Source organism: Mobula birostris, chromosome 1 (assembly GCF_030028105.1).
Source record: "Mobula birostris isolate sMobBir1 chromosome 1, sMobBir1.hap1, whole genome shotgun sequence".
In the NCBI taxonomy this organism is placed as follows: Eukaryota; Metazoa; Chordata; class Chondrichthyes; order Myliobatiformes; family Myliobatidae; genus Mobula; species Mobula birostris.
This window is the reverse complement of record NC_092370.1, coordinates 222,695,795-222,723,633: the sequence shown is the minus strand read 5'-3', so window position 1 is coordinate 222,723,633 and position 27,839 is coordinate 222,695,795. Positions and strand designations below refer to the sequence as shown.

The 27,839-nt window shown below is 41.5% G+C and overlaps 1 protein-coding gene across 3 annotated transcripts in view; it reads right to left on the bottom strand.

Annotated features, from left to right (window-relative positions):
* The window catches only part of mthfd1b (methylenetetrahydrofolate dehydrogenase (NADP+ dependent) 1b), a 90,564-nt gene that overhangs the window by 25,802 nt on the left and 36,923 nt on the right, over positions 1 to 27,839 (bottom strand). For all 3 annotated transcript variants that reach the window (XM_072272249.1, XM_072272241.1, XM_072272256.1), the window contains 11 exons: positions 26,658 to 26,831; positions 25,617 to 25,753; positions 24,561 to 24,607; positions 21,491 to 21,598; positions 20,595 to 20,669; positions 17,107 to 17,209; positions 15,464 to 15,540; positions 13,090 to 13,230; positions 11,491 to 11,559; positions 8,253 to 8,364; positions 123 to 262 (listed from right to left, as the gene is read on the bottom strand). In XM_072272249.1, the coding sequence (XP_072128350.1) occupies positions 123 to 262; positions 8,253 to 8,364; positions 11,491 to 11,559; positions 13,090 to 13,230; positions 15,464 to 15,540; positions 17,107 to 17,209; positions 20,595 to 20,669; positions 21,491 to 21,598; positions 24,561 to 24,607; positions 25,617 to 25,753; positions 26,658 to 26,831 (1,183 nt within the window). The remainder of the gene's footprint in view (positions 1 to 122; positions 263 to 8,252; positions 8,365 to 11,490; positions 11,560 to 13,089; positions 13,231 to 15,463; positions 15,541 to 17,106; positions 17,210 to 20,594; positions 20,670 to 21,490; positions 21,599 to 24,560; positions 24,608 to 25,616; positions 25,754 to 26,657; positions 26,832 to 27,839) is intronic.

Below are 27,839 nucleotides of genomic sequence, written 5' to 3'. Positions count from 1 at the left end.
TGTGGCAAAAACTGCACTGCCCTGCAGGAGTCTGTGTGCAGCATGCAGCCTCTCCCACTCATTTCCTGCTTGCTTTCAGAGTTTTGCCGGAGTGTAGCTCTCCATTAACTCGCTGTACTCACAGTGGGGCCACCGCCGTGCATCTTCAGAGCTCGTACTGTAGCAACCAGCACCACCACGTGGGGACGTAGACCTGAGTACCTGCACTTAATGTTGAAGAACTTCTCCATTCCGATGTCTGCTCCAAATCCCGCCTCCGTCACTGGAATTAAACAAACCAGAACATTAAAAAAAAAATCCTGCTGGGTGAGAAATCACATTGAAACAGATACTTCGGGAAGAATAAGTCAGGAGCCAAGTAATGAGTACATAGTCGTGTAATGCTACCATAGCATTAGCAACCCAGGCTCATTTCCCACTGCTGTCTGCAAGGAGTTTGTACGTTTGCCCCCTGACAGTGTGGGTTTCCTCTGGATGCTTCCCTGTCTTCCCACGTTCCAAAGTTGAACAGATTAGTAGGTTAATTGGTCACACAGGTGTAAATGGGTGATGTGAAATCATTGGGTCAGAAGGGCCTGTTACTGTACTGTATCTCTAATTAAAATCTTTGATAACCCGATATCCAACAATTCGGAAGTTCTGAATGAGCAGTATTTGCTTCATTAGGTGGTGTCTGCGCTCTCCCTCTACCTGCACCCCAATTCTCACATTTTCTGCCCAGCCCCATACAACATGACAACTCACTCACTTTTGACTTACTCAGTTTACTAAAACGGGTGATACAAGAGACAGCAGATTCTGGAACTGCAGCAACACACAAGACTCTCAGTGGGTCAGGCAACATCTGTGGTGGGGATGGAGGGAAATGGACAGTTGATGTTTTGTGTCAATACAAGAGACTGTAGATGCTGCCCGACCCACTGAGGGCTTCCAGCATCTTGTGTGTCACTCCGTGTCACTGAAGTGAAATTCACTTGTTTGAAATGTCTTTTACAGAAATTAATTAGAAGTATATTGGAATAAGAATAACTTTCTATGAACCTAGACAGAACCCACTAGACCAGCACAGTGCTCCATATTAATTTTATTCTTTTTGAGGATGCTGCCTGAAGGAAGCAACATCACCACCATCTGGGCCATGCGATCTTCTCACAGCTAATACTGTGCAGGACATACAGAAGCCTGAAGTCCCACATCATTACTCAGGAACAGTTACTTTCCTTCAGTCACTCAGTTCCAGAACCAATTGATACTACAACTAATCACTACCTCAGAATAGCAACACTTTGTGGATTTTGTGTTTTAATTTTGTTTTAATTGCATTCTTTCTTGTAAGAATTACATATAGTTAATGTTTAATTATATTTTTCTTGTGAATGCTGCTCATCTTATGCCATGTGCCTGTGATGTTGCTGTACTCAAATCATTCACTGACACAGACTGTACATCCCAACCCCCCACCCCCAGTGCTGCTTGACCTCCTGAGTTCCTCCAGCAGCTTGTCTTTTGTCCTTGAATCCACATCTGCAGTCTCCTATGTTGCCATCTGGCACTATTGCTCTGTTAACTGTTGGCCGAGAGACCTGCACATTCTTGCTGGGACTCTTAAAAATTGCTTTTTGCCAGATGTACATGGATATACACCATTTGCATCATGACCAACACAGTTCTAGGATATGCTGGGCGGTCCGCAAGTGCCACCATTCTTCTGGGGCCAACATAGCATACTCAAAACTTACTAACACTAACCTGTACCTCTTTGGAACGTGGAAAGAGACCCAACACAGTTACAGGAAGTACGTACAAGTTCCTTACATGAATTGAACCAGGGCCGCTGGCACTGTAATTGTGTTATGCTAACTGCTACACTGCAAAGTGATCAGCATTGTTATACTAAGACGGTGATTGAAGTTGTGCAGGTTGGTTCAAGAACCGAGTGGTGTAAGGAAAGTTGCTGTTCTTGAACCAGGTAATACAGAGAGGGATAGGTATCAAATGTGACTAGGAGAGAGGAATGAAATAGAGAGCACAGACTTCCAGCCACCTCTGCTTGTTTTTTTTTTAATATAATTTTTATTGAGTTTTCAAAAAGAATACATGAAAAGATAAAATCTACCCTCCCCCCCCCATATATATAGTCCTACCTAAAAAGAAAGAAAGAGAGAAAAAAGAAAAGAACCGCCTGGGTGTTGGAAGGTTTCCACACGCTCCATGGGATTCAAAATAAATTTGGTATAATTATTCATTACTTTCCCCAAGGGACCAAGGTCTTTATCGAAGCACTTAAATATGCCATCCTATCTTTTGTAAATAAGGGCGCCAAATATTCAAAAATGTTACATATTTATCTCTTAAATTATAAGTAATTTTTTCAAGTGGAATAGAACTAGCCACTTCATTATTCCAACGATCCATACTTAAATACGAATCAGATTTCCAAGTAACTGCTTTAGTCTTTGCTTAGTAATTGCTTAGTCTTCTTAGCTACTGCCAATGCAATTTTTATAAATTCTTTCTGATAATTATTCAATTTAAGTTTTGGTTTTATCCCTTCAATATCACCTAATAGAAATAATACAGGGTTATGTGGAAGTTGAGTTCCAGTAATTTGTTCCAATAAGACTCTTAAATTTATCCAAAAGGGTTGAATTTTAAAACAAGACCAAGTAGAATGTAAAAAAAGTACCAATTTCTTGATTACACCGATAGCATTTATCAGATAGATTTGAATTTAATCTATTTATTTTTTGTGGTGTAATATATAATTGGTGTAAAAAATTATATTGTACTAATCTAAGTCGAACATTTATTGTATTTGTCATACTGTCAAGACAGAGTCTTGACCAATTTGTTCCATCAATATTAATATTCAAATCTGTTTCCCATTTTTGCTTTGACTTATGGATTCCTTGTTTAATTGTCTGTTCTTGAATCAAATTATACATACAAGAAATAAATTTTTTAATTTTCCTTTTTTGAATTAAAATTTCAATTTCATTAGGTTTTGGCAAAAACATTGTTTGACCCAGCTTACCTTTTAAGTAAGCCCTTAATTGAAAGTAACAAAAGAAAGTATTATTAGATATTTTATATTTATCCTTTAATTGTTCAAATGACATCAATATACCTCGTTCAAAACAATCTCCTATAAATTTAATCCCTTTTTGGTACCAATTATATAAAAGTTGATTGTCCATTGTAAAAGGAATAAGTCTGTTTTGAAACAAAGGTCTCCTTGCTAATAGAGATTTCTGTGTTTCATTATCATTTATCTCATTCCATAAATCAATCAAATGTGTTAATACAGGAGATTCTTTCTTTTCCCGTATCCATTTAGATTCCCATTTATATATAAAATCTTCAGGTCTATTTTCTCCTATCTTATCTAGTTCTATTTTAATCCATGTTGGTTTTTGTTCATCGAAGAAAGATGCAATAAATCTAAGTTGATTTGCTTTATAATAGTTTTTAAAGTTTGGAAGTTGTAACCCTCCTAACCTAAATTTACATGTCAATTTTTCCAATGATATTCTTGACATTTTACTTTTCCAAAGAAATTTTCTCACACATTTATTTAACTCTTGAAAAAATTTCTGTGGCAATTGTATTGGTAATGTTTGAAACAAATACTGTAATCTAGGAAATATATTCATTTTTACAACATTGACTCTACCTACTAATGTTATTGGTAGTATCATCCATTTGTCAAAATCTTCTTGAATTTTTTTCAACAGTGGTAAATAATTAAATTTATATAAATTCTTTACATCATTATCAAGTCTTATACCTAAATACTTTATACCATTTACCGGCCATCTAAATTGGGTTACTAATCGACATTGACTATAGTCTCCTTTAGTAAGAGGTAAAATTTCACTTTTATCCCAATTTATTTTGTAACCTGATACCTTCCCATATTCATCCAATCTAGAAGATAGTTTATGTAACGAATGTTGTGGATTTGTTAAATAGATCAAAACATCATCGGCAAAAAGATTAATTTTATATTCCTCCTGATTAACTCTAAAACCCATAATATCTGGATCAATTCTGATTAGTTCTGCTAATGGCTCTATCGCCAGTACAAATAAAGCAGGTGATAATGGACAACCTTGTCTAGTTGACCTTTTTAACTGGAATGGTGTTGAAATTTGAGAATTTGTCACTACTTTAGCTTTAGGGTTAGAATTTAAAGTTTTAATCCAATTTATAAAAAATGTTCCTAACCCATATTTTTCTAATACTTTAAATAAAAAATCCCATTCTAATCTATCAAATGCTTTTTCTGCATCCAAAGCTACTACTATACTCTTCTCATCCCTTTTTTGTGCCAAATTAATTATACTAAGTAGCCAGGTTACATTATCTGCCAATTGTCTATTTTTAATAAATCCTGTTTGATCCATATGTATTAATTTTGGTAAATATTTAGATAATCTATTCGATAAAATTTTTGCTATTATTTTATAATCCGTATTCAATAAAGAAATAGGCCTGTATGATGTTGGTTTCATAGGGTCTCTGTCTTTTTTTGGCAATACTATTATAATCGCTGTTGAAAAAGATTCTGGAAGTTTATGTATTTTTTCTGCTTGACGTATTAGTTCCATAAAAAGAGGAAATAATAAATCATTAAATTTTTTATAAAATTCAGGTGGAAAACCATCTTCTCCTGGAGACTTATTACTTTGGAGTGATCCTAAAGCTTCTTCAACTTCTTTTAATGTAAAAGGCATATCTAACCCCTTCTGTTCTTCCAAATTCAATTTTGGAAGAGAAATTTGTGATAAAAACCTTTCTATCTCATTAACATCATTTTGGGATTCTGATTGATATAATTCAGAATAGAAATTTTTAAAAGTTTCATTTATTTCAAGAGGTTTATAAGATATTTTATTTGCCCTTGTTCTAATTGCATTTATTGTTTTGGAAGCTTGTTCTGTTTTCAACTGCCAGGCAAGAATTTTATGTGCTCTCTCACCTAACTCATAATACCTTTGTTTAGTTCTTATAATTGCTTTTTCTGTTCTATATGTCTGAAGCGTATTATATTGTAACTTCTTATTGACAAGTTGTCTTCGTTTTTCTTCTGACATATATCTTTGAGATTCTTTTTCTATTTTTGTAATCTCTTTTTCCAATTGATCTAGTTCTGCCATATATCCTTTCTTAATTTTAGACGTATAACTTATTATCTGGCCCCTAAGATATGCTTTCATCGCATCCCATAATATAAATTTATCATCCACTGAATGAAAATTTGTATCCAAAAAAAAATTGAATCTGCTTTTTCATAAAATCACAGAAATCTTGACGTTTTAATAATGTTGAATTAAATCTCCATCTATAAGCCACTTCTTCCTTATCAGCCATTATTATTGTCATTAATAAAGGGGAATGATCTGATAATATTCTTGCTTTATATTCCATATTTTTCACTCTGTGTTGAATATGCATTGATAATAGAAACAAATCTATCCTTGAGTAAGTTTTTTGTCTATGGGAATAGAACGAATAGTCTCTTTCTTTAGGATTGATTCTTCTCCATATATCAATCAAATTTAAATCCTTCATCAATGATAAAGTTAAATTTACTATCTTCAATTTTATAACAGCCTTGGTTGATCTATGGATCTAAGACTGGGTCTAAGCAAAAATTAAAGTCTCCTCCAATTAATATTTTTTCCATGTGCATCCGCCAAATTCAGAAAAGCTTCTTGTATGAATTTTGCATCATTTTCATTTGGTGCTTAAATATTCATAAAAGTCCATAATTCAGAAAAAAGTTGACAACGTATAATCACATATCTCCCCGCAGAATCAGTTATTACATTTTGTATTCTAATTGGTAACGTTTTATTGATCAAAATTGCTACTCCCCTCGCTTTTGAATTAAGTGAAGCCGCAACAACACTTCCCACCCAATCTCTCTTTAGTTTCTGATGTTCTGTTTCTGTTAGGTGTGTTTCCTGTAAAAAAGCTAAATCTATCTTCATTTTTTTAATATGTGTTAAAATTCTTTTTCTTTTCACTGGTCCATTAAACCCATTAACATTAAAACTCAAAAAATTCAATAAATTAGTCATTATTCTTAACAAAGTTACTCCAATCTAAAACATTACTTATCTTCTCAACTCTCATAGTTCCTTGGGGAATCTCTTTAAACTTCACCATGTTGCTATGTGTTTCCCTCCCAACCTTCCAGGCAAAAAGAAAAGATAGAAAGAATACAAAAAAAGAAAAAAACAAAATACCCCCCCCACTAATGTTGTGAATGAAAAGATACACAACACTACCCCCCTCCATTTTACGGGTCGTGGCAAAAGCCACGCTTGCACACATGACTAGCGTAGCAATCGATCAGTGCTTCTTCCAGCTCCCCCGCAACAAAAAAAAATTATATATATATAGGCAAAATTAATGTTACTATTCCCAACTAATATTCCTCCAGTTTTAACCTTTCTTACCCCCCTCGTATAATTAATGATATATTTATACATTCATCCAGCTTCAAAAATCCAACAAGTCCATTCTTTAACCCAATCTTCATCTTCAATCTATCTCGCTCCCCTGGATCTGTTCTTGTATCTGGTGAATATTCAGAGAATCTCGCACAAACTGCTCTGTTTTCTGGTAGTCATCAAAAAATCTTTTTTCTCCACCAGGCAAAAAAATCTTCAAGGTTGCAGGATAACGCAATATAAATTGATAACCATGATTCCATAGGGTTTTTTCCACTGGATTAAGTTTCTTCTTTCTCTTCAAAAGTTCATAACTTATATCAGGGTAGAAAAAAACTTTGTTCCCTTTAATTATCAATGGCCCTTTTCTATCCTTGGCAGCTCGAGCAGCTGCCTGTAGAATCCTTTCCTTGTCTTGAAATCTTAAGAATTTTATTAAAATCGATCGTGGATATTGGTCATCTTTTGGTTTTGGTCTTAAAGCTCTATGTGCCCGCTCAATTTCAATTGGTCGAACCTCCTCTTCCATTTGCAAAACATCCGGGATCCATTTTTGAAAAAATTCTATTGGTTTTTCTCCCTCTGTACCTTCTTTAAGACCAACAATTTTAATATTATTACGTCTACTGAAATTTTCCAACATGTCCACTTTCTCCAAGAGTCGATTTCTTTCCGAGTTCCAGACAAGCAAATCATTTTCTGTTTTTTCCACTCTATCATTCATATGCCCCATTGCTCTTTCCATCTTTTGATGCTTCTTATCCATTTTGTCCTGTCTTTCCATAACTTTATTATAGCACATCTTCGTATCTCTAAACTCTTCTCTTACTTTTCTTAGTTCAGCTGTTAATTGCAATATAGCCTCTCTTATGTCTCTATCATCTCCTTTACTTCCAATCGCTTCCAATTCTTCCTCCTCTTCTTCATCTGTGTTCTCTGCAGAATCCAATTCTGACTCTGAGTCATTTTCAATTGCAGTGGCTGTCGGTTCTTGTAGTTTGCGTCGTGTCGATTTGCGCATGCGCTCTTCTTTGCGCATGCGCATTTCCGGTGCCTTCTTCGAAGAACCCGTTACCACCGCCATTGCTCCCTGTTCTACCGAAGGAGATCCAACCTGAGTCCGAGGCTCCATCGTTGCAGTAGGCCCTTTTTTCTTCCCCTCTCGCGGCTGCTTCGCAACAGCAGACTTCTTTTGTTGCGGTTTAGGAGGCATATCGTAAAGTAGTCTTACAAAGTTTATAAATAGTTTTCAGAAAATACTTATTAACTTTGTTTTGTTTAAACGGTACTTTACTGATTTGTTGCGGAACAGCTGGATTTACACGTCTCAATCCCACGTCATCACGTGACGCCCCCCCCCCCCACCTCTGCTTGTTGAGACCCAGTAGGTTCATTGTTCCCCATGGCAGGAGAGAGCTGATGGGGGGGGGGGGGGGCGGTTGCCAGGCATGTTATCCTCTAATTCAAGTGAGGAAATTTGAACATTTTTACTATTATCTCCAGTAACTATCATTTTAAAAATAACTTCTTAGCAGTAGTTTTAATAGTTTTTGTGTTGGTAATGTTCAAAAAGAACATTCAATGGACAGCTGGTAAATCTGGAGTCTGGGCATCGTTTGTCACAAGAGGTAACATCCATGGGTTCTACATGGAGCAGCTCTGTGCCAAGCTGGGCTGCAAGTGACAGTGGAATTCAAGGAGCTATCAGCAAACTTGTCTAGTGGAAGGTTTTGCCCAAGTCCAGTATTCAAAAGTATCAAAGTGTGAAAGCAAACAGGTTCCATAACTCACCTACAAAGCCACTGGGCCCAACCAGCTTTAATGCTATTTTGTCTGCCAGAACTGAGGAGTTTCCATGTGCAATGTTGGCGAAAGGTCCTGCGTGGACAAACACTGGAGTCCCCTGTTAACAACACAAAGATCCATCAGTCCTCATTTCACAACCTTCTTTGCATGCCACCCATAAATAAGTGCGTAGAGGTAATTCAAGATAAAATAACAGGATATAGAATACAATGTTAGTTACAGAGTCAGACAACTGAGTACAAGGTCATAATGAGGAAGATTGAGAAATCAAGAATCTATCTTATCATGCCAAGGGACTGTTCAATAATGTTATCTTTTTTTTTTACAGCCAGAGAGATGCTAAAAAGAAAAGATTGGGTTTATTTGTCACATGTATATAGTGAAATGCAGTCTGTGTCAGATCAAATCTGCAAGGATTGTGCTGAGCAGCCACGCAAAAGAATAAATCAAGGAAGGTATTGCACCCGTGGCTGACAAGGGAAATTAGGGATAGTATCAATTCCAAAGAAGAAGCATACAAATTAGCCAGAAAAAGTGGCTCACCTGAGGACTGGGAGAAATTCAGAGTTCAGCAGAGGAGGACAAAGGGCTTAATTAGGAAGGGGAAAAAAGATTATGAGAGAAAACTGGCAGGGAACATAAAAACTGACTGTAAAAGCTTTTATAGATATGTGAAAAGAAAAAGATTGGTTAAGACAAATGTAGGTCCCCTACAGACAGAAACAGGTGAATTGATTATGGGGAGCAAGGACATGGCAGATCAATTGAATAATTACTTTGGTTCTGTCTTCACGAAGGAGGACATAAATAATCTTCAGGAAATAGTACGGGACAGAGGGTCCAGTGAGATGGAGGAACTGAGGGAAATACATGTTAGTAGGGAAGTGGTGTTAGGTAAATTGAAGGGATTAAAGGCGGATAAATCCCCAGGGCCAGATGGTCTGCATCCCAGAGTGCTTAAGGAAGTAGCCCAAGAAATAGTGGATGCATTAGTGATAATTTTTCAAAACTCTTCAGATTCTGGACTAGTCCCTGAGGATTGGAGGGTGGCTAATGTAACCCCACTTTTTAAAAAAGGAGGGAGACAGAAACCAGGGAATTATAGACCGGTTAGCCTGACATCGGTGGTGGGGAAACTGCTAGAGTCAGTTATCAAAGATGTGATAACAGCACATTTGGAAAGTGGTGATATCATCGGACAAAGTCAGCATGGATTTGTGAAAGGAAAATCATGTCTGACGAATCTCATAGAATTTTTTGAGGATGTAACTAGTAGAGTGGATAGGGGAGAACCAGTGGATGTGGTATATTTGGATTTTCAAAAGGCTTTTGACAAGGTCCCACACAGGAGATTAGTGTGCAAACTTAAAGCACACGGTATTGGGGGTAAGGTATTGATGTGGATAGAGTGTTGGTTGGCAGACAGGAAGCAAAGAGTGGGAATAAACGGGACCTTTTCAGAATGGCAGGCAGTGACTAGTGGGGTACCACAAGGCTCAGTGCTGTGACCCCAGTTGTTTACAATATATATTAATGACTTGGATGAGAGAATTAAATGCAGCATCTCCAAGTTTGCGGATGACACGAAGCTGGGCGGCAGTGTTAGCTGTGAGGAGGATGCTAAGAGGATGCAGGGTGACTTGGACAGGTTAGGTGAGTGGGCAAATTCATGGCAGATGCAATTTAATGTGGATAAATGTGAAGTTATCCACTTTGGTGGCAAAAACAGGAAAACAGATTATTATCTGAATGGTGGCCGATTAGGAAAAGGGGAGGTGCAATGAGACCTGGGTGTCATTATACACCAGTCATTGAAAGTGGGCATGCAGGTACAGCAGGCGGTGAAAAAGGCAAATGGTATGCTGGCATTTATAGCAAGAGGATTCGAGTACAGGAGCAGGGAGGTACTACTGCAGTTGTACAAGGCCTTGGTGAGACCACACCTGGAGTATTGTGTGCAGTTTTGGTCCCTAATCTGAGGAAAGACATCCTTGCCATAGAGGGAGTACAAAGAAGGTTCACCAGATTGATTCCTGGGATGGCAGGACTTTCATATGATGAAAGACTGGATGAACTAGGCTTATACTCGTTGGAATTTAGAAGATTGAGGGGGGATCTGATTGAAACATATAAAATCCTAAAGGGATTGGACAGGCTAGATGCAGGAAGATTGTTCCAGATGTTGGGGAAATCCAGAACGAGGGGTCACAGTTTGAGGATAAAGGGGAAGCCTTTTAGGACCAAGATTAGGAAAAACTTCTTCACACAGAGAGTGGTGAATCTGTGGAATTCTCTGCCACAGGAAACAGTTGAGGCCAGTTCATTGGCTATATTTAAGAGGGAGTTAGATATGGCCCTTGTGGCTAAAGGGATCAGGGGGTTTGGAGGGAAAGCTGGTGCAGGGTTCTGAGTTGGATGATCAGCCATGATCATACTGAATGGCGGTGCAGGCTCGAAGGGCCGAATGGCCTACTCCTGCACCTATTTTCTATGTTTCTATGCTTCTGGCACCAACATGACATGCCAACAACTCACTAACCCTATCTGTATGTTTTTGGAATGCGAGAGGAAACTGACCGCTCAGAGGAAACCTATGCAGTCACAGGGAGAACATACAAACTCCTTACAGACAGTGATAGGAATTGAACCCCAATCTTACAGCTGGTGCTGTAAAACATTACATTAATTCCTGTGGTACCACACCACCCTTTCTTGAACTGTTCTTGAGCCTGTGCTTCTAGGTTTTTGTATCTTCTGCCTGAGGGGAGGGCAAGAAAGAGAGAATGTCCGGGGTGGTGGGGTCTTTGATAATATCTTTGCTTTGTACTCGTCACTGTATTTATTATTACCATACCATTCATACTCTGAGCTTCATCCAAGCAAGGAACTTCATCACACCCTGGTGTATACAACATGAACCCATCTGAATGCGGATACAGTGAGGGGAAGACAATGGGCAGCCAATACAATAGAGTTGAGGAGCAAGACAAATCGTTACCAAGGCTGTCCACATCCTAGACATCAAATAAATGATATTTCACCTTGATCCAAGGTGAACATTTGCCTTTTTCACCCATCCTTTTCAAATTTTCCATTTAATAACAGCAAGCCTGGGAACATAGAGGCATACAGATTCCAGAGTTTTAATGAAAAGTCTGTCTTCCCTCTGTTGTAAAAACGGAAGCAGATTTACTAAGAGAAACACATATGAAGCATCACAAACCTCCAATGTCTGCATGAGGTTGGGTTTAATGGCGTCTTTCATTAGCACAGCAAGGGCTCCACTGATGCCCTAGAGAGAGAGAGAGGCAAATCACACCTTAGTTTTCCCTTTGGTACAAAGTAAACTCGGGTTACTTTCAACAACACACACAAACTGTTGGAGGAACTCAGCAGGGCTGGCAGCATCTATGGATAGATATAAACAGTTGATGTTTTGGGCCAAGACCCTTCATCAGGATCCCAGGTATGAAAGGGTTAATGTATTAACAGTGTTTGACGGCTCTAGGGCCTGTACTCGCTGGAGTTTTGAAGAATGAGGGGGAGATTGAAACCTATTGCATATTGAAAGGACTAGGGTGGATGTAGAGAGCATATTTCCTATGGTGAGGGAGTCGAGGACCAGAGGGCACGGTGCCAGAATACAAGGACATCCCTTTGAAACAGATGAAAAGGAATTTCTTTAGCCAGGGGATGGTGAATCTGTGGAATTCATTGCCACAGGTGGTTGTGGGAACCAAGTCACAGGGTATACTTAAAAAGTGTATGCCTGAGATTTGAGCTCGATATGGCTTTAATCCTGCACTAATCCCTATACATGAGGTACCTAATAAAGTGGCCACTGAGTTTGTTTGTGGTCTTCTGCCTTTGTAGCCCATTCACGTCAAGGTTCAATGTTTTGTGTTTTCAGTGATAGTCTTTTGCACACCACTGTTGTAATGCGTGGATTTTTGAGTTACTGTCAGCTTGAACCAATCTGGCCATTCTTGTCTGACCTTGCTCACGAACAAGGTGTTTTTGGCCACAGAATTGCCACTTACTGGATGTCTTGTTTTTTGCACCATTCATTGCAAACTCTAGAGACTGTGGTGCTTGAAAATCCCAGGAAATCAGCAGTTTCTGAGATACTTAAACCACCCCATCCGGAACAATCAATCCATGGTCTAATTCACTTAGATCACATTTCATCCCTATTCTGATGTTTGGTTTGAACAACAACTAAACCTCTTGACCATGTCTGCATGCTTTTATGCAATGAGTTGCTGCCACATGATTGGTGATTAGCTATTTGCATTAATGAGCAGCTGTACCTAATAAAGATGCCACTGAGTGTATACTTTTGATTCACAAATAAAATAAAATCAGTTAGGACATAGAATAGTACAGCACAGGAACAGGCCCTTCAACCCACAATCTCTGCTCTGAACACTAAACTAAATCTTTTTTGCCAGCACATGATCCATATCCTTCCATTCCCTGACTATTCCTATTTCTGACAGCCTCTTAAAGACCAGTACCACATCTGCTTCCACTAGCACTGCTGGCAGCCTGTTCTAGCCACACACCGCTCTCTATAAAAACTTGCCCATACACTTCCTTTACAGTTTCCCCTTCTCACTTAAATGCATGTCCTCTAGTGTTTGACATTTCAAACCTGGGGAAATATTTTGGCTGTCTTTTTGTTCCATTTGTTCCCAAGGCAGCATGTGAGAGTTGGTTGTGTAAAAACCTGCACATGATTCAATGTTCCTCGTAGCATTTTACTGTATGTAACATGCTGTGAGCCCTCAGCAGTTCTGGGGGCACTGAATTCTAGGCTTACCAAATCGTCCGTGGTGACTGGCTCTCCTTTCTTACTGGAAGCAACAACCATATTTCCCAACCGTTCCCGCATGTCCTTTAATCCATCTGTCAGTGCCAATACAGCCATGATCTCGCTTGCCACTGTAATGTCAAACTGCGCCTAAAAGGTGGAACACACAAACATCGTCATCCTCGAATCCTTCAGACTTATCACAAGCAGCTGAATTCAAATCCACCGTCCCTTCGCCGTTACATATACATGGAGCAAGAATGATAATGGAGTACTGTGATTACACATTTTTACTGAGTCAACAGTGCATTCCGGGCGACAAACCAGGCCTGCCGAGACAAAAACATACACACTTGAAACCCTGTGAAAAGAGAGAGACATGCCCATGTGTAGGAGGCCCAATCAATACGCTGCGTGTGCATCCATCACATTCTTGCAATCGATCTGATACGATTCACCCCACCCCTTCTTCAGTTCAGACAAGTTCCTCAGTCACATTAAAACTCTTTCAACACTCCCATTAAACAACTCATGAGCAAAGGCAGCACAGGTTTGAGAAGCAGACAGCCTCCCTCATAAGAATACAGGAAACAAAGGGGTAGGAGGTAGGCTATTCAGTCCCTTGAGCCTGCACTGCCCTTCAACATACTCTCGCTCAATATTCTACTGTAATGCCATTTTCGTTTGTCAGTCCTGTACCTCAAGTCTAAAGGTCTGTAATTTGAATACCCTTGGCAATTTGGTAAAACCGTGCTGTATTTCCTTTAAACCTTGAACTACAAGGCTGAAGACACAAGAGCAGAATTAGACCATTCAGCCCATGAGTCTGCTCTGCCATTCTGCACCCCTTCTCTTGTCTTCTCCACATGATTGACGTCTATCAAGAACCTATCAACCTCCAGTTTAGACATACCGAATGACTTGGCCTCTACAGCCATCTGTTGCAATGAATTCCATAGATTCATCACCCAATGGGTAAAGAAATTCTTCCTCATCTCTGTTCTAAAGGGATGTCTGAGGCTGTGCCCTCTGGTCCTAGACTCCCCAACTATGGGAAATGTCCTCTTTGCATCCACTCTACCTAGGCCTTATTTTCAATGAGATCCCCCCTCAATCTTCTAAACTCCAGTATAGCCCAGAGCCATCAAATACTTCTCATATATTAACACTTTCATTCCCAGGATCATTCTCACGAATCTCCTCTGGACTCTCTCCAATGCCATAAGGCAGTGGTTCCCAACCAGCAGGCCGTGGACCGCAAACAATATGAGTCAGCTGCACCTTTCTTCATTCCCTGTCACGCACTGTTGAACTTGAACACCACCCCCGCCCCCCCCCCCCCCGTCGGCTGGTCCACAAGAATATCGTCAGTAGTAAACTGGTCCGTGGTGTGCAAAAGGTTGGGGATCCCTGCCATAAGGGGCCCATAAATATCCACAATACTCCAAGTGCATTGTATACACAACAGGGAAAGTGCAGTTCCATTTTGTAAGCAGTGATCTCATGAACTGTTCATGGAATTCCAAGGGGGTGTCCAAACAGAGTTTAGTGCTGCTAAATTGCAACGTCTCCTCTCTGCACTCCAGCCCCCTAACTAGGAATATATAATGATAGATAGATAGATACTTTGTTGATCCCAAAGGAAATTATAGTGTCACAGTAACATTACAAGTTCACAGATAAACAGTGTAAGAAGAGAAGTAAGAATAAATAAAAATAAAATCTTAAACAATCTAACAGGAAGGGGTCATCACTTCTCTGGCTATAGGTTGACTCATTATAGAGCCTATACAGCCGAGGGTAAGAATGACCTCAAATCGCGCTCTTCACAGCAGCACAGTTGTCTTAGTCTACTACTGAAAGTGCTCCTCCGTTCAGCCAAGGTGGCATCCAGAGGGTGAGAAACATTGTCCAGAATTGCCAGGATTTTCCCTAGGTCCTTTGTTCTACCACAGCCTCCAATGTGTCTGGTTTGACTTCTATACCCCATTCTAGTCCAAAATTTTAACAAAATACACTTAACCACCCTTTCCCTTCCAATTGCTACACTCCCTTACTTTGGACCTCTACTGCTTATAGTTTTAGCATTACAAAAGTTTTCTGTTCACTTTGCATATTCAGCACAGATGACCACATCTACCCACGTTGAAATCCATTTGCCAGTTTTACCGTTCATGACAGTTATCGGTGAGCTATTATACCAGCACAGTAGTCATGGCTTTCCGTCTCTGCAACAATCCAACACCTGGATTTGCACCTAGTTATCCTGTCATTAACATGGTGAGCAGTTAAGTCCCCAAGTCCCTGTAGGGAGGCTGAGCCTCTCTCTTGTCTGCTAATTGTGGAGGGTGGGTCGGGGAGAGAGGAGATATTAAAGACTTACTGTTCTGGTGAATCCCTTCTCAGTGGGGGACTGGCCGATTGTAATCTTCCTCAGAAATCTGTCGTTGGTGTCTATTACTTTAAAATAGAAAACATGCACTACGTGAGACACAGACCCGATGATTGCTCTAAAAATATTTCATTCTCCACCTTCCCTATTGGATAGTCTGAGAATTGTCCAACTTATTATTGGTGAGAACAAAATTAACAAAAGCTTGGACTGAGCCAGCAAAGTCGACATGTGGGGATGTATAACAGTTTGGTATGTCAAGACCGCAAGAAACTTCGGAGAATTGTTGACACAGCTCAGCACATCACAGAAACCAGCCTCTCCTCCATAGACTGTCTACACTTCCCACTGCCTCCGTAAGGCAGCCAATGTAATTAAAGACCTCATTCACTTCAGACATTCTCTCTTTTCCCCTTCCCATCGGGTAGAAGATACAAAATAATCCCTTAGTACCATAACTGGACTCTTAACCTCACAATCTACCTCATTATGGGCAAATTATAGAAGATTATTCAGGGCAGGATTTCCAAGCATTTGAGGAAACCAGTCTGATTAAGGATAGTCACCACAGCTACGAGGGGCAGGTCATAACTCACAAGCCTGACTGAATTCTTTGAGGATGTGCCAAAGCACATCAATGAAAGTAGAGCAGTTGATGAATAAGACTTTTGATAAGGTTCCCCATGATAGATACATCCAGAAAACGAGCTGTTGGATTCAGGGAAATTTGGCTGTGTGAATTCAGAACTGGCTTGCCCATAGATGGTTGTAGATGCAGCGTATTCTGCCTGGAGGTCAATAACCAGTGGTGTTCTGCAGGGATCAGTTCTGGGACCCCTGCTCTTTATGATTTTTATACATTACTCGGATAAGGAAGTAGAAGGGTAGGCTTGAAAGTCTGCAGATGACATAAAGGTTGGTAGTATTGTGGATAGTGTAGAAGGCTGTTGTAGGTTACAATGGGACATTGATAGGATGCAGAAATGGGCTGAGAAATGGCAGGTGGAGTTCAATCCAGAAAAGTGTGTGAAGTGATACACTTTGGAAGGTCGAACTTGAAGCCAGAGCACAGGGTTATTGGCAGGATTCTTAATAGTGGGTGGACCCAAGAGATCTTGGTCCATAGATTGCAGAGGAGATTTACCAGAGTGCTGCCTGGATTAGAGAGCATCTCTAATAAGGACATGCTTATGTCTTTTGGAGTGAAGGAGGGTAAGAGGTAACTTGACAGAGGTGTGTAAGATGATAAAGAGACTTAGATAGAGTGCTTTTTCTCTCCCAGAGCAAAAACAGCTAATAATAAGAGGGCATAATTTTAAGGGGATTGAAAATAAGCATAGGGGAAATGTCAGAGGTAGGTTTTACTGTTTACACAGAGTGTATGCAGTGGGTGCGTGGAATACACTGCCAGTGATGGAGGTAGAGACAGATACATTAGGGACATTTAACAAACCCACAGATAGGCACATGGGTGAAAATAAAATGGAGGACTATGTGGAAGGGAAACATTAGACTGATTTTAGAGGGTATAACAACACTGGAAACAACATTGTGGGCTAAAGGGCCTGTACTGTTCCACGTTTCATCATGCATTATGTTCTATACAGCACAGCAGAATAAAACTGGTTTGATACCTCGTTGCCAGGTGATAGAATCTTGTTCAATGTCCAGCCTCACAAAGCGATTTATCTCATCGTCAGTCAGCGCAGTAGGATCAGTTTTGTTAATTCCAAGTTTCTGGGAATACAGAAAAAAGATGCAAATTAGAAATTCATAAGAAAGCAATAGAGCTGGAGATAAATGCCATCAAGTGAAGTGCTAAACAAATAGATGCAGAGCCAAAAACAGACCCTTCACCCCATCTAGTCCATACCAAACCATTATCCTGCTTAGTCCCATCAACCTATACCTGCATCATGGCCCCCCAGATCTCTCCCATCCATGTACTTACACAAATTTCTCTTAAATATTACAACTGAACTTATATCCAACACTACTGCTGGCAGCTCGTTCCACACTCTGACCATCCTGAGTAAAGAAGTTCCTCTTCAGCTTTACTTTAAATATTTCACCTTTCACCCTTAACCTTTGACCTCTAATTCTCATCTCACCCGACATTAGTGGAAAAAGCCTGCTTGGCATTTACCTTATCTATACCCTTCATCGTTTTGTATATCTCTATTAAGCATCCCCTCATTCACCTATGTTCCAGGGTATAAAGTCCTAACCTCTTCAATCATTCCCAATAATTTAGGTCCTCAAGTCCTGGGAACATCCTTGCAAATTTCTCTGTACTCTTTCAATCTTATTGATACCTTTCCTATAGGTAGGTGACCAGAACTGCAGACAATATTCCAAATTAAGCCTCACTAACATGTTATACAACGTCAACATCCCAACCTGTACTTAATACTTTAAGTTATGAAGGTTAATGCACCAAAAGCCCTTTTTAGTGACCCCCATCTATCTGTAACACTACTTTAAGGAATTATAGATCTGTATTCATAGATACCTCTGTTTTACCACACTCTAGAGCTACACACTGTTGTGTGCATTGTGTATGCACACTGCTGTGCGTGTTGTGTGCTGTTCAGGGCATCAACGTATAGAAAAGATGTTGAGGCTGTTGAAAGGGTGCAAAAGAGGTTCACTAGTATGTTGCCTGAATTAGAGGGTATGAGCTATAAGGAATGGTTGGACAAACATGTGTTGTTCTTCCTGGAGAACCAGAGGCGGAGAGAGACATGATAGAGGTTTTAAGGTTGTGTGTGACACAGACAGAATCATACATTATGCTGTAATATAAAGTGAAATGAGGCTGCACTAGGAGTTCAGTTTCAGTTACTTTGTTTTAGGAAAGATGTTGTTAAACTGGAAAGAGTGCAGGAGAGCTGTACAAGAATGACTAGAGAATCTGAGTTATAGGGAAAGGTTGACAAGCCTAGGTCCTCATTGCTCAGAACTTTATGGAAATGCTTAAAATAATGAGAGCCACAGATAAGGTAGATGGTCACAGTCTTTTCCTCAGGATAGAGGAGTCTAAAACTAGAGGGCACAGGTTTAAGGTGAAAGGGGACCCGATGGGCACTTCATGTAGAGGGTAATGGGTGAAAAGAACAGTTCAGTACAGGCCCTTTGGCCCACGATGTTGTGCCAACCTTTTAATTACTCCAAGATCATTCTAACCCTTCCCACCCACAGATCTTCATTTTTATATCATTCATGTGCCTATCTAAGAGCTTCTTAAATGTCTCTAATATATCTGCCTCTACCACCCAGGACAACGAGTTCCACACATTCACCACTCTCTGTCAAAAAAAAAACTAGCTCCGATGGTTTTTAAAAAAAATTCTGAGAGGTCTAAACACTCTAGAGGACATGGGTTAGAGGGGACAGGTTTAAAAGGCACATGAAGTGGAAGTTTCTTTTCTTTGAAACAAAGAGGTAGGTAAGTATTTGGAATGCGTTATCAGGACAATAGTGGGAGCAGGCAGTCTGGTGGAGTTTAAGATGCTTTGAGACTCACTCTTGAACATGAAGAGAATGGAGGGATATGGATGATACATAGGAAAACTGGCAAGTGCTGACTGTTCTATGCTTATGTTCTTAAACTGCGGAGAAGATATGTTGCCAGGACTGGACTTGGGTAGCAACGGATAGGCTGGAATTGTTTTTCTTGGAGAATAGGAGGCCAAGGCATGACCTTGTGGATGTGTGTGTAATTGTGAGGGGTGCACGTTTACAGTTCTGAGGGGCAGATTTTCCACACAGAGGTTAGTAGGTGTATGGAATGACCTGCTAGAGGAAGTAGTAGAGGTTGGCAGAATGGATTGGTAAAAAGACTTTTGGACAGGTACGCGGATAGATAAGGTTTAGGGATACAGGCCAAATGCAGGCAAATGGGACTAACTCGGGCAGAAGTCTTGGTCAGCATGTACCAGATGGGCCAAATGGTTGTTTCCACACTGTATGAGTCTGATTGCTTTTGATTTCCAGAGCCAATGACTGAACAGCCATCCTCATTTTGCTGCCTTAGGTAGCTGAGCAGCTAGTGAGCTATTCAACCTCAAGACACAGAGGAACGTATTCATTTCTACACCCCAAAAAAGTGGAATGGAGCCCAGAGAAGCTCTGCATGGACAGGGAGTCAAAGCAGTTCAAAAGTATGCTAACTTCCCCTCAAGCCAAGTGGACAATTTGTCCAAACCTCCTGACCCAATATTAATCCAATCTCCCACTGATGATGCAAAGTTCAATTCTTCAACAAATTAATGGCTGCATCACAAAGAGGAACAGCAGTAAGAAGCAATGAAATGCTTGAGATTTGGAAGATCAAGGCATGATTAGACACTTAGAAGAATTAATAAGGCAGCAAAAGAAACTATTTATATTGGCTGGAGAGCTCAGGACCAGATTCTAAAGAGGCAGCAGACCTGGAAACACAGATTTACATAACAACTACAATGGGGGAAACAGGCTATTCAGTTATCATGCCTGCATCAACTCTATGTAAGAGCAGCTGGGCTGAGCTCCACCCTCCACTCTCCCTCCATATCCTTGCAAATTCTTTCTGCAGATACTTATTCAGCTTTCTTCTGAATATGAACAATTGGATCAGTGTCTAGAACATAGAACAATACTACACAGAACAGGCTCTTTGGGCCATGATGTTGTGCTGACCTTTTAACCTACTCCAAGATCAAACTAACCCCTCCCTCTCACATAGGCCTCCATTTTTCTTTCATTCATGTGCCCATCTAAGATTTTATTTTAATTGCTCCTGGTGCATCTGCCTCCACCACCATCCGAGGCAGAGTGTTCCATGCACGCACTGCTCTCTGTGTAACATCCGACCTCGGACACCCCCCCCCCACCCCCATACTTTTTCCAATCACATTAAAATTATGCCGCCTTCTATTAGCCATTTCCATCCTAGGAAAAAGGCGCTGGTTATCCACTTGATCTGTCTCTTATATCTCTATCATCACCTCTCACTCAAAGTGAAAATCCCTAGTAGAAAAGCCCTACTATTGCCCTGGCAGGCCCCAACTATTTACAGCAGTAAAAAAGCTGTTTTACTGATTGAAACAGGTTCCTCCTGTTTCTGTGTTAACAGCCGTACCTGCAATCTCTTCAGCTGTATGTCACTGAAGGCCTTTACACCTTTATTCAAAGGGACCAAACGGTTATACAAAGCCTGCAATGGAAGAGGGAGAGAGGAGAGATTAGACCATAAGACAAAGAAGCAGTCTGCTCATCCATTCTATTATGCTTTGAACTATTACCTGTCTCCACATTCTCCAGACTTCTGTCCGTAACCCTTAACGCCCTTATTAATCAAGAACCTATTGAATTCCATTTTAAATATCCTTAATGATTTGGTGTCCACAGCTATCTGTGGCAATGAATTCCACAGATTCATCACACTCTGGCTAAAGAAATTCCTTCTCATATCTGTTCTAAAGAGATGAGCTTATATTCTGAGACTGTGCACTCTGGTCCGAGACTCCCCCACTATTGGAAACATCCTCTCCATATCCACATTTAGGCTGTTCAGTGTTCAATAGGTTTCAATGAGATTTCACCCCCCACCCAACTCCATTCTTCTAAACTCCAGGCAGTACAGGCCCAGAGCCATCAAAAGCTCCTTAGACATTAACCCCTTTCATTCCCGCAAACCTCCTCTAGACCCTCTCTAATTCCAGCATGTCCTTTCCCAGATATGGGGCCAAAACTAGTCATAATACTCAAACACGAGGAATTCTGCAGATGCTGGAAATTCAAGCAACACACACCAGAGTCCTGACGAAGGGTCTCGGCCTGAAACGTCGACTGTACCTCTTCCTAGAGATGCTGCCTGGCCTGCTGCGTTCACCAGCAACTTTGACGTGTGTTGCTAATCATAATACTGCAAGTGTGATCTGTCCAATGCCTTATAAACCCTCAGCATTACACCCTTGATTGATTGACACACTCCAATTCCAGAGAGCTGGAGTTCAGATTGAAAAGAGATCATACCTTGTCAGACTGAGTAGTCTCGTGGAACATGCGGGCATCGATGGCAGCAGCAACCAGGTTGTTAGCAGCAGTGATGGCATGGATGTCACCAGTCAGATGAAGATTGAACTGTAGGTAAACAGCCAAAGGAGAGAGTGTCACCACTCAAAATCATACAGATGGATAGTGCCAAAGAAGGGTCTTGGCCCGAAATGTCGACTGCTTATTCCCCTCCATAGATGCTCCCTGCCCTGCTGAGTTCCTCCAGCATTTTGTGTGCGTTAGGAGGAATAGTTTGCACCTCTCCCACCGCTTCAACCCATAAAACCATAAGACATAGGAATAGAATAAACCATTCAGTCCATCTATTCTGCTTTTCTAGTATGCCATTCCATCATAGCTGATTTATTATCCCTTTCAACCTTATTTTCCTGCCTTCTCCATATAACCTTTGATGCTCTAATTAAGAACTTATCAACCTCAGTTTTAAATACACCCAATGATCTGCTGTCCACAGCAATGAATTATACAGATTCACCACCTTCTGGCTTAAAGGAATGCCTCCTTATCAAATGGATTCTACTGATCTGAGCTCTGGAGATGCTGGGATGCAGTGAGGAACACAGGGCTACTTGTTCAGTGTTCAGAGCTTGCTGCAAAGCTGAAAAGCTGAAAGACTGGAGAGGAAGGGTACAATTTTGGGAGGTGTGGGGAATGTAAGGGAGGAGTCCTTTCAAAAGGGTCGGCAATACTTTGGGGAGATTTTGACAGCAAGGATGGAGATTACAGAGAGAACTATTTTAATTAGTTCAGCACAAGCCTTTGACTTGAAGGGCCTGTTCTTGCGTTGTACTGTTCTACATTACCTCAGTCAGCAGCCTGAACCTCTGTTCAACGGAGCACCACTGTTGCAGGATGCACTGTGGTTCTTTGCTTATGCTGACTGGAGGCACAAACAGGGGCAGATGCTGGAATCTGGATAGGCTACCTAACTGCACATAGGCTGCCCTGATGCATCTACAAATTCACTTCCTAGGAAGACAAATGCAACACTTTCATGGAACTTATTCTGGTACTGCTCTCCAAACCTATACTGGTACTGCTCCCCAACTTTTCCTTCGCTACATTGACGACTACATTGGTGCTGCTTCCTGCACCCATGCTGAGCTCGTCAATTTCATCGACTTTGCTTCTAACTTCCACTCAGCCCTCAAATTCACTTGGTCTATCTTGGACACTTCTCTCCCCTTTCTCGATCTCTCGGTCTCCATCTCTGGAGACAGACTGTCCACTGACATCTTCTACAAGCCCACTAACTCTCATAACTACCTCAACTATACCTCTTCCCACCCTGCCACATGCAAAAATGCTATTTCCTATTCCCAGTTCCTCCATCTCTGCCGCATCTGCTCCAAGGATGAGGTTTTCCGTTCCAGGACATCTCAAATGTCCTCTTTCTTTAAGGATCGTGGTTTCCCTTCAGCTGTCATCAATGATGCCCTCACCCGCATCTCCTCCATTTCCCGCACTTCGGCTCTCACCCCATCCTCCCGCCACCACAACAGGGACAAGTCCTCACCTACTTGTCCTCACCTACCACCCCACCAGACTCCCGATCCAGCACATTATCCTCTACAACTTCCGCCACCTTCAACAGGACCCCACCACTAAGCACATCTTTTCCTCTCCAACCCTCTCCGCCTTCCGCAGGGATCGGTCCCTCCGCAACTCCCTGGTCCACACGTCCCTCCCCACGGATCTCCCACCTGGTACTTATCCCTGCAAACGTAAGTGCTACACCTGTCCCTACACCTCCTCTTTTGCCACCATTCAGAGCCCCAAACAGTCCTTCCAGGTGAGGCAACACTTCACTTGTGAGTCTGTTGGGGTCATCTATTGCATCCGGTGCTCCCGGTGTGGCCTCCTCTATATCGGTGAAACCCGACGCAGATTGGGGGACCGCTTCGTCGAGCACTTCCGCTCCATCCTCCAAAACAGACAGGATTTCCCAGTAGCCACCCACTTCAACTCTGCTTCCCACTCCCATTCAGATATGTCCATACATGGCCTCCTCTACTGCCATGATGAGGCTAAACTCAGGTTGGAGGAGCCACACCTCATATACTGTGTAGGTAGTCTCCAGCCCCTTGGTATGAACATAGAATTCTCCAACTTCCGGTAATTCCGCCCCCCCCCCCCCCCCGATCCCTATGTCACTCTGCCCCCTCCCCCAGCTGCCTATCACCTCCCTCATGGTTCCGTCTCCTTCCGTTTTCCCCTGTTCTTTCTTCACCTTTCCTGCCTATCACCTCCCTGCCTCCCCTCCCCCACCCCTTTATCTTTCCCCTTACTGGTTTTTCACGTGGAACCTACCAGCCTTCTCCTTCCCACCCTCCCCCCACCTTCTTTATAGGGCCTCTGCCCCTTCCCTCTACAGTCTTGACGAAGGGTTCCGGCCTGAAACGTTGACCTATCTTTTCCACGGATGCTGCCCGACCTGCTGAGTTCCTCCAGCGTGTTGTGAGTGTTTCACGGAACATCACTGCCTCAGAGTTGCACAGCATTCTGACTTGGAAATACACCGGGCAATAATCATTGCTGGGTCTAAGCACCCTAACAGCGTTGATTCAGATTCATTTATTTGTCACATGTACATGGAAACATATAGTGAAAATGGGTTGTTAACAAAGGCACGACCCAAAGAAGTGCTGGGGACAACTTGCAAGTTCCGGCATTCCAGCACCAACACAGCATGCTCACCATAATTACATAGAACACAACAAAACATGACATACCAAGCAATTAAACAACAACAGCATAACAAACCATTCCTCCCTCCCACGCGACATACAGACAGCCACCAACACAAATAGTCCTCCAACCCAACCCAAGCCAGGCCTCTGGGCTTCCAGCGGACTTGTGCACTGGAGTACTACAGTGCCCATTGCAGCACAGTCTACACCAAAACCAGTCTTGCAGGTTAAGACAGCTTCTGATGACCATCTTAAGGGCACTAAATTCTGGCCTCGCCAACAGACTCACATCACCAATGATAAATTAATGAAATCTCTAAAGTACCATGACACAGTACCTCTTCCATTGGGATGACCTGGGAATATCCTCCGCCAGCAGCACCACCTGTAACACAAGACCAGAGAGCGGGAAATCGTATGTAGCCAAAGATTCCTCCATTATCTGCCTGTATACCACATGACAGGAAGATGGGAGAAAAGATTTGAACACTTGCCAAGGATATTTCATTGCCATTTTTTTCCCCTTCTAATTCTTTCCATTTCTCTCCTACACTCTCTATATTTCTCCAGAGACTATTCCAATTGCCCATGCCACTCATATTTCTAATTAAACCTTCAATGGCATTTGTCATCCAAAATTCCTTAATCTTTGCCTTTCAGCCTTACCAGAACATCTACTCAGTGGCCACTTTACAACAGTGCACTAATCTCTATACAGGAGGTACCTAATAAAGTGGCCACTGAGTTTGTTTGTGGTCTTCTACAACATTAGCCCATCCACTTCAAGGTTCGACATATTGTGCATTCAGCGACACTCTTCTGCGTAAGTCTCTGTCACCTCCCTGTGAGCTTGAGTCAGTCTGGCTATTCTCTTCAGACCTCTCATTAACAAGATGTTTTTGCCCACAGAACTGCCACTCACTGAACAATTTTTGTTTTCGCACCATTCTCTGTAAACTCTAGAGATAGTTGTGGATAAAAATCCCAGGAGATCAGGGTTTTCTGAGCTACTCACCCCATCTGGTGTTACTTAGGTCACATTACTTCCCACTTTTGATGTTTGGTCTGAACAACAACTAAAATTTTTAACAGTGCCTGCCCGCTTTTATACAGTAACCTCCACATGATTGGCTGATTAGATACTTGTATTAGCAAGGTGTACAGCTGTACCTAATAAAGGGGCCATTGTGTTAGGGGTGAGCTACAATTCACACTAATTGCACAGAATGGCTGTCCACATACCACCAACAAACTAATGTGCACATTTCTTTGAATTTTAGCGCAGAAATACATCACAAACTTTCCAAACAATGATAAGTACAAAAATAACTCTACAGACAAATGAAAGTGGATGTTTAACTACCTTTTGTATGACCGATTCAAGATGGGGTTACCTTTAATTCCAAAGGTGGGGCCCTGGGATGGTTGTCGGACACAGGCGAACACATTAATGTCCAAGTGAGCACCGATGGCCTGGGCCAGGCCAATCGTCGTTGTGCTCTTGCCTTCACCTAGGGGAGTCGGGGTGATGCTGTAATAGAAATCAGCGGTGTTACTTCAGTACTGTATCAACTCAACAACCCTCTGAAAAAGGCTTGGTTCAGAAATTTCATTTTAGGAAAGATGTGGAAGCTTTAGAGACGGTGCAGAAGAGATTTACAAGGATGCTGCCTCGATAAAAAGTACATCTTATGAGGATATGTTGAGCGAGCTAAGGATGAGGTTGGGAGGAGAGGTGACTTGATAAGATATACAAGACAGGAGGCATTGACACAGAGTAGACAGCTAACATCTTTTACCCAAGGAGGAAATAGCTAATACAAGGGGACACAATTTTAAGGTGATGGGAGGAAAGTACAGAGGGGATGTCAGAGATAGGATTTTTACATAGAGAGTGGTGGGTGCACGGAATGTCACGCCAGAGGTGGTGGTAGAGACAGATACATAAGACCATAAGACAAAGGAGCAGAAGTAGGCCATTTGGCCCATCGAGTCTGCTCCGTCATTTTATCATGAGCTGATCCATTTTATCCTATTTAGTCCCACTGCCCCGCCTTCTCACCATAACCTTTGATGCCCTGGCTACTCAGATACCTATCAATCTCTGCCTTAAATACACCCAATGACTTGGCCTCCACTGCTGCCCGTGGCAACAAAGTCCATAGATTCACCACCCTCTGACTAAAAAAATTTCTTTGCATTTCTGTTCTGAAAGGGCGCCCTTCAATCCTGAAGTCATGCCCTCTCGTACTAGACTCTCCCACATTAGGGACATTTAAGAGACACTTAGATAGGCACATGGATGAAAGAGAATTGGAGGGCTATGTGGGAAGGAATGTTAGACTGATCTTCGAGTAGGTTAAAAGTTGGCACAATATCATGGATTGAACGATCTTAATGTTCAATGTTCTTTGTTCTTTGTTTTAAGGACTTACCCTGTGACAACAACATATTTCCCATCTGGTTGGTCCTTTAGGCGTTTCAGAGAGGTCAGAAGTACCTTTGCCTTTGACTTGCCGTACAGTTCCACTTCATCGGATAACAAGCCAACTTCCTTAGCCACACGGCTGATGTGCTTTGGTGTACAAGATCGTGAGATGACAATGTCACTAGCAGGAAAGAACAATTAAAAAATGAGCAGAACTCAAACAGATCTAAATCAATAACTACATACTCATATTACCTCTCCAAGGGGAGACACAAAGTCCAGATGCCAGAGTTGTGAGCAAATCAACAAACTGCTGGAGGAACTCAGCAGGTCAGGCAGCATCCATGGAGGCAGAGTTGAGACCTGAAAAAGATCTTACAGCTGACATCCATACTGTAGGTTCTCATCTCACCTGAAAAAACCCTTTACCTCCACAGATGCTGACAGATCTGATTAAATAAAATTTGCATTATTTTGATATGTACATTGAAACATACAGTGAAACATACAGTGAAACACATCACTACCAACAGTCCAGTGATATGTTGGGGGCAGTCTGCAAGGCTTACTGTACTTCTGACACTAATGTAGCCAGAATGCTATTCCTTATAGACAGCAATGAGAATTGAATCTCAGTCACCGGCACTGTAAAGCATTACACCAGCCACTATGTAATCTAAGATCTGCTGAATTTCTCCAGCAGTTTGTTTCTGGCACCTCTCCAGAAGGCTTGGATACATGTGACCTGTGATTCTGTGCATACAAGCGGTCAAGGAGACTGATATCAAAGATCTGATATGTAGACCTGCCTTGAGTGAGTCTGAGAGAGTGCTGTGTCACTCTCCAAAAATGCAAACATATAATCCAGTGCAGCATTGTCGGAGAGCTACCTTTGCCTCAAGAAGGCAGATTCCATCATGAAGCAGCCACCACCCAGGACATGCTCATTACTATCAAAGAGGAGTTACAGGAGCCTGAAGGTATGCACTCAAAGTCCTAGGAACAGTTTCTTCCCCTCCACCAGTAGATTTCTGAATGGTCCATGAATACTGCCTTACTATTTTGCTGCCTTGCACTAGTTTAATTTGTTTTTATTTATTTCTTATGTAACTTATAATGTATTTAATGTATTGCACTCTACTGTTGCCACAAAACAACAAATTTTACTACATACACTCAGAGGCCACTT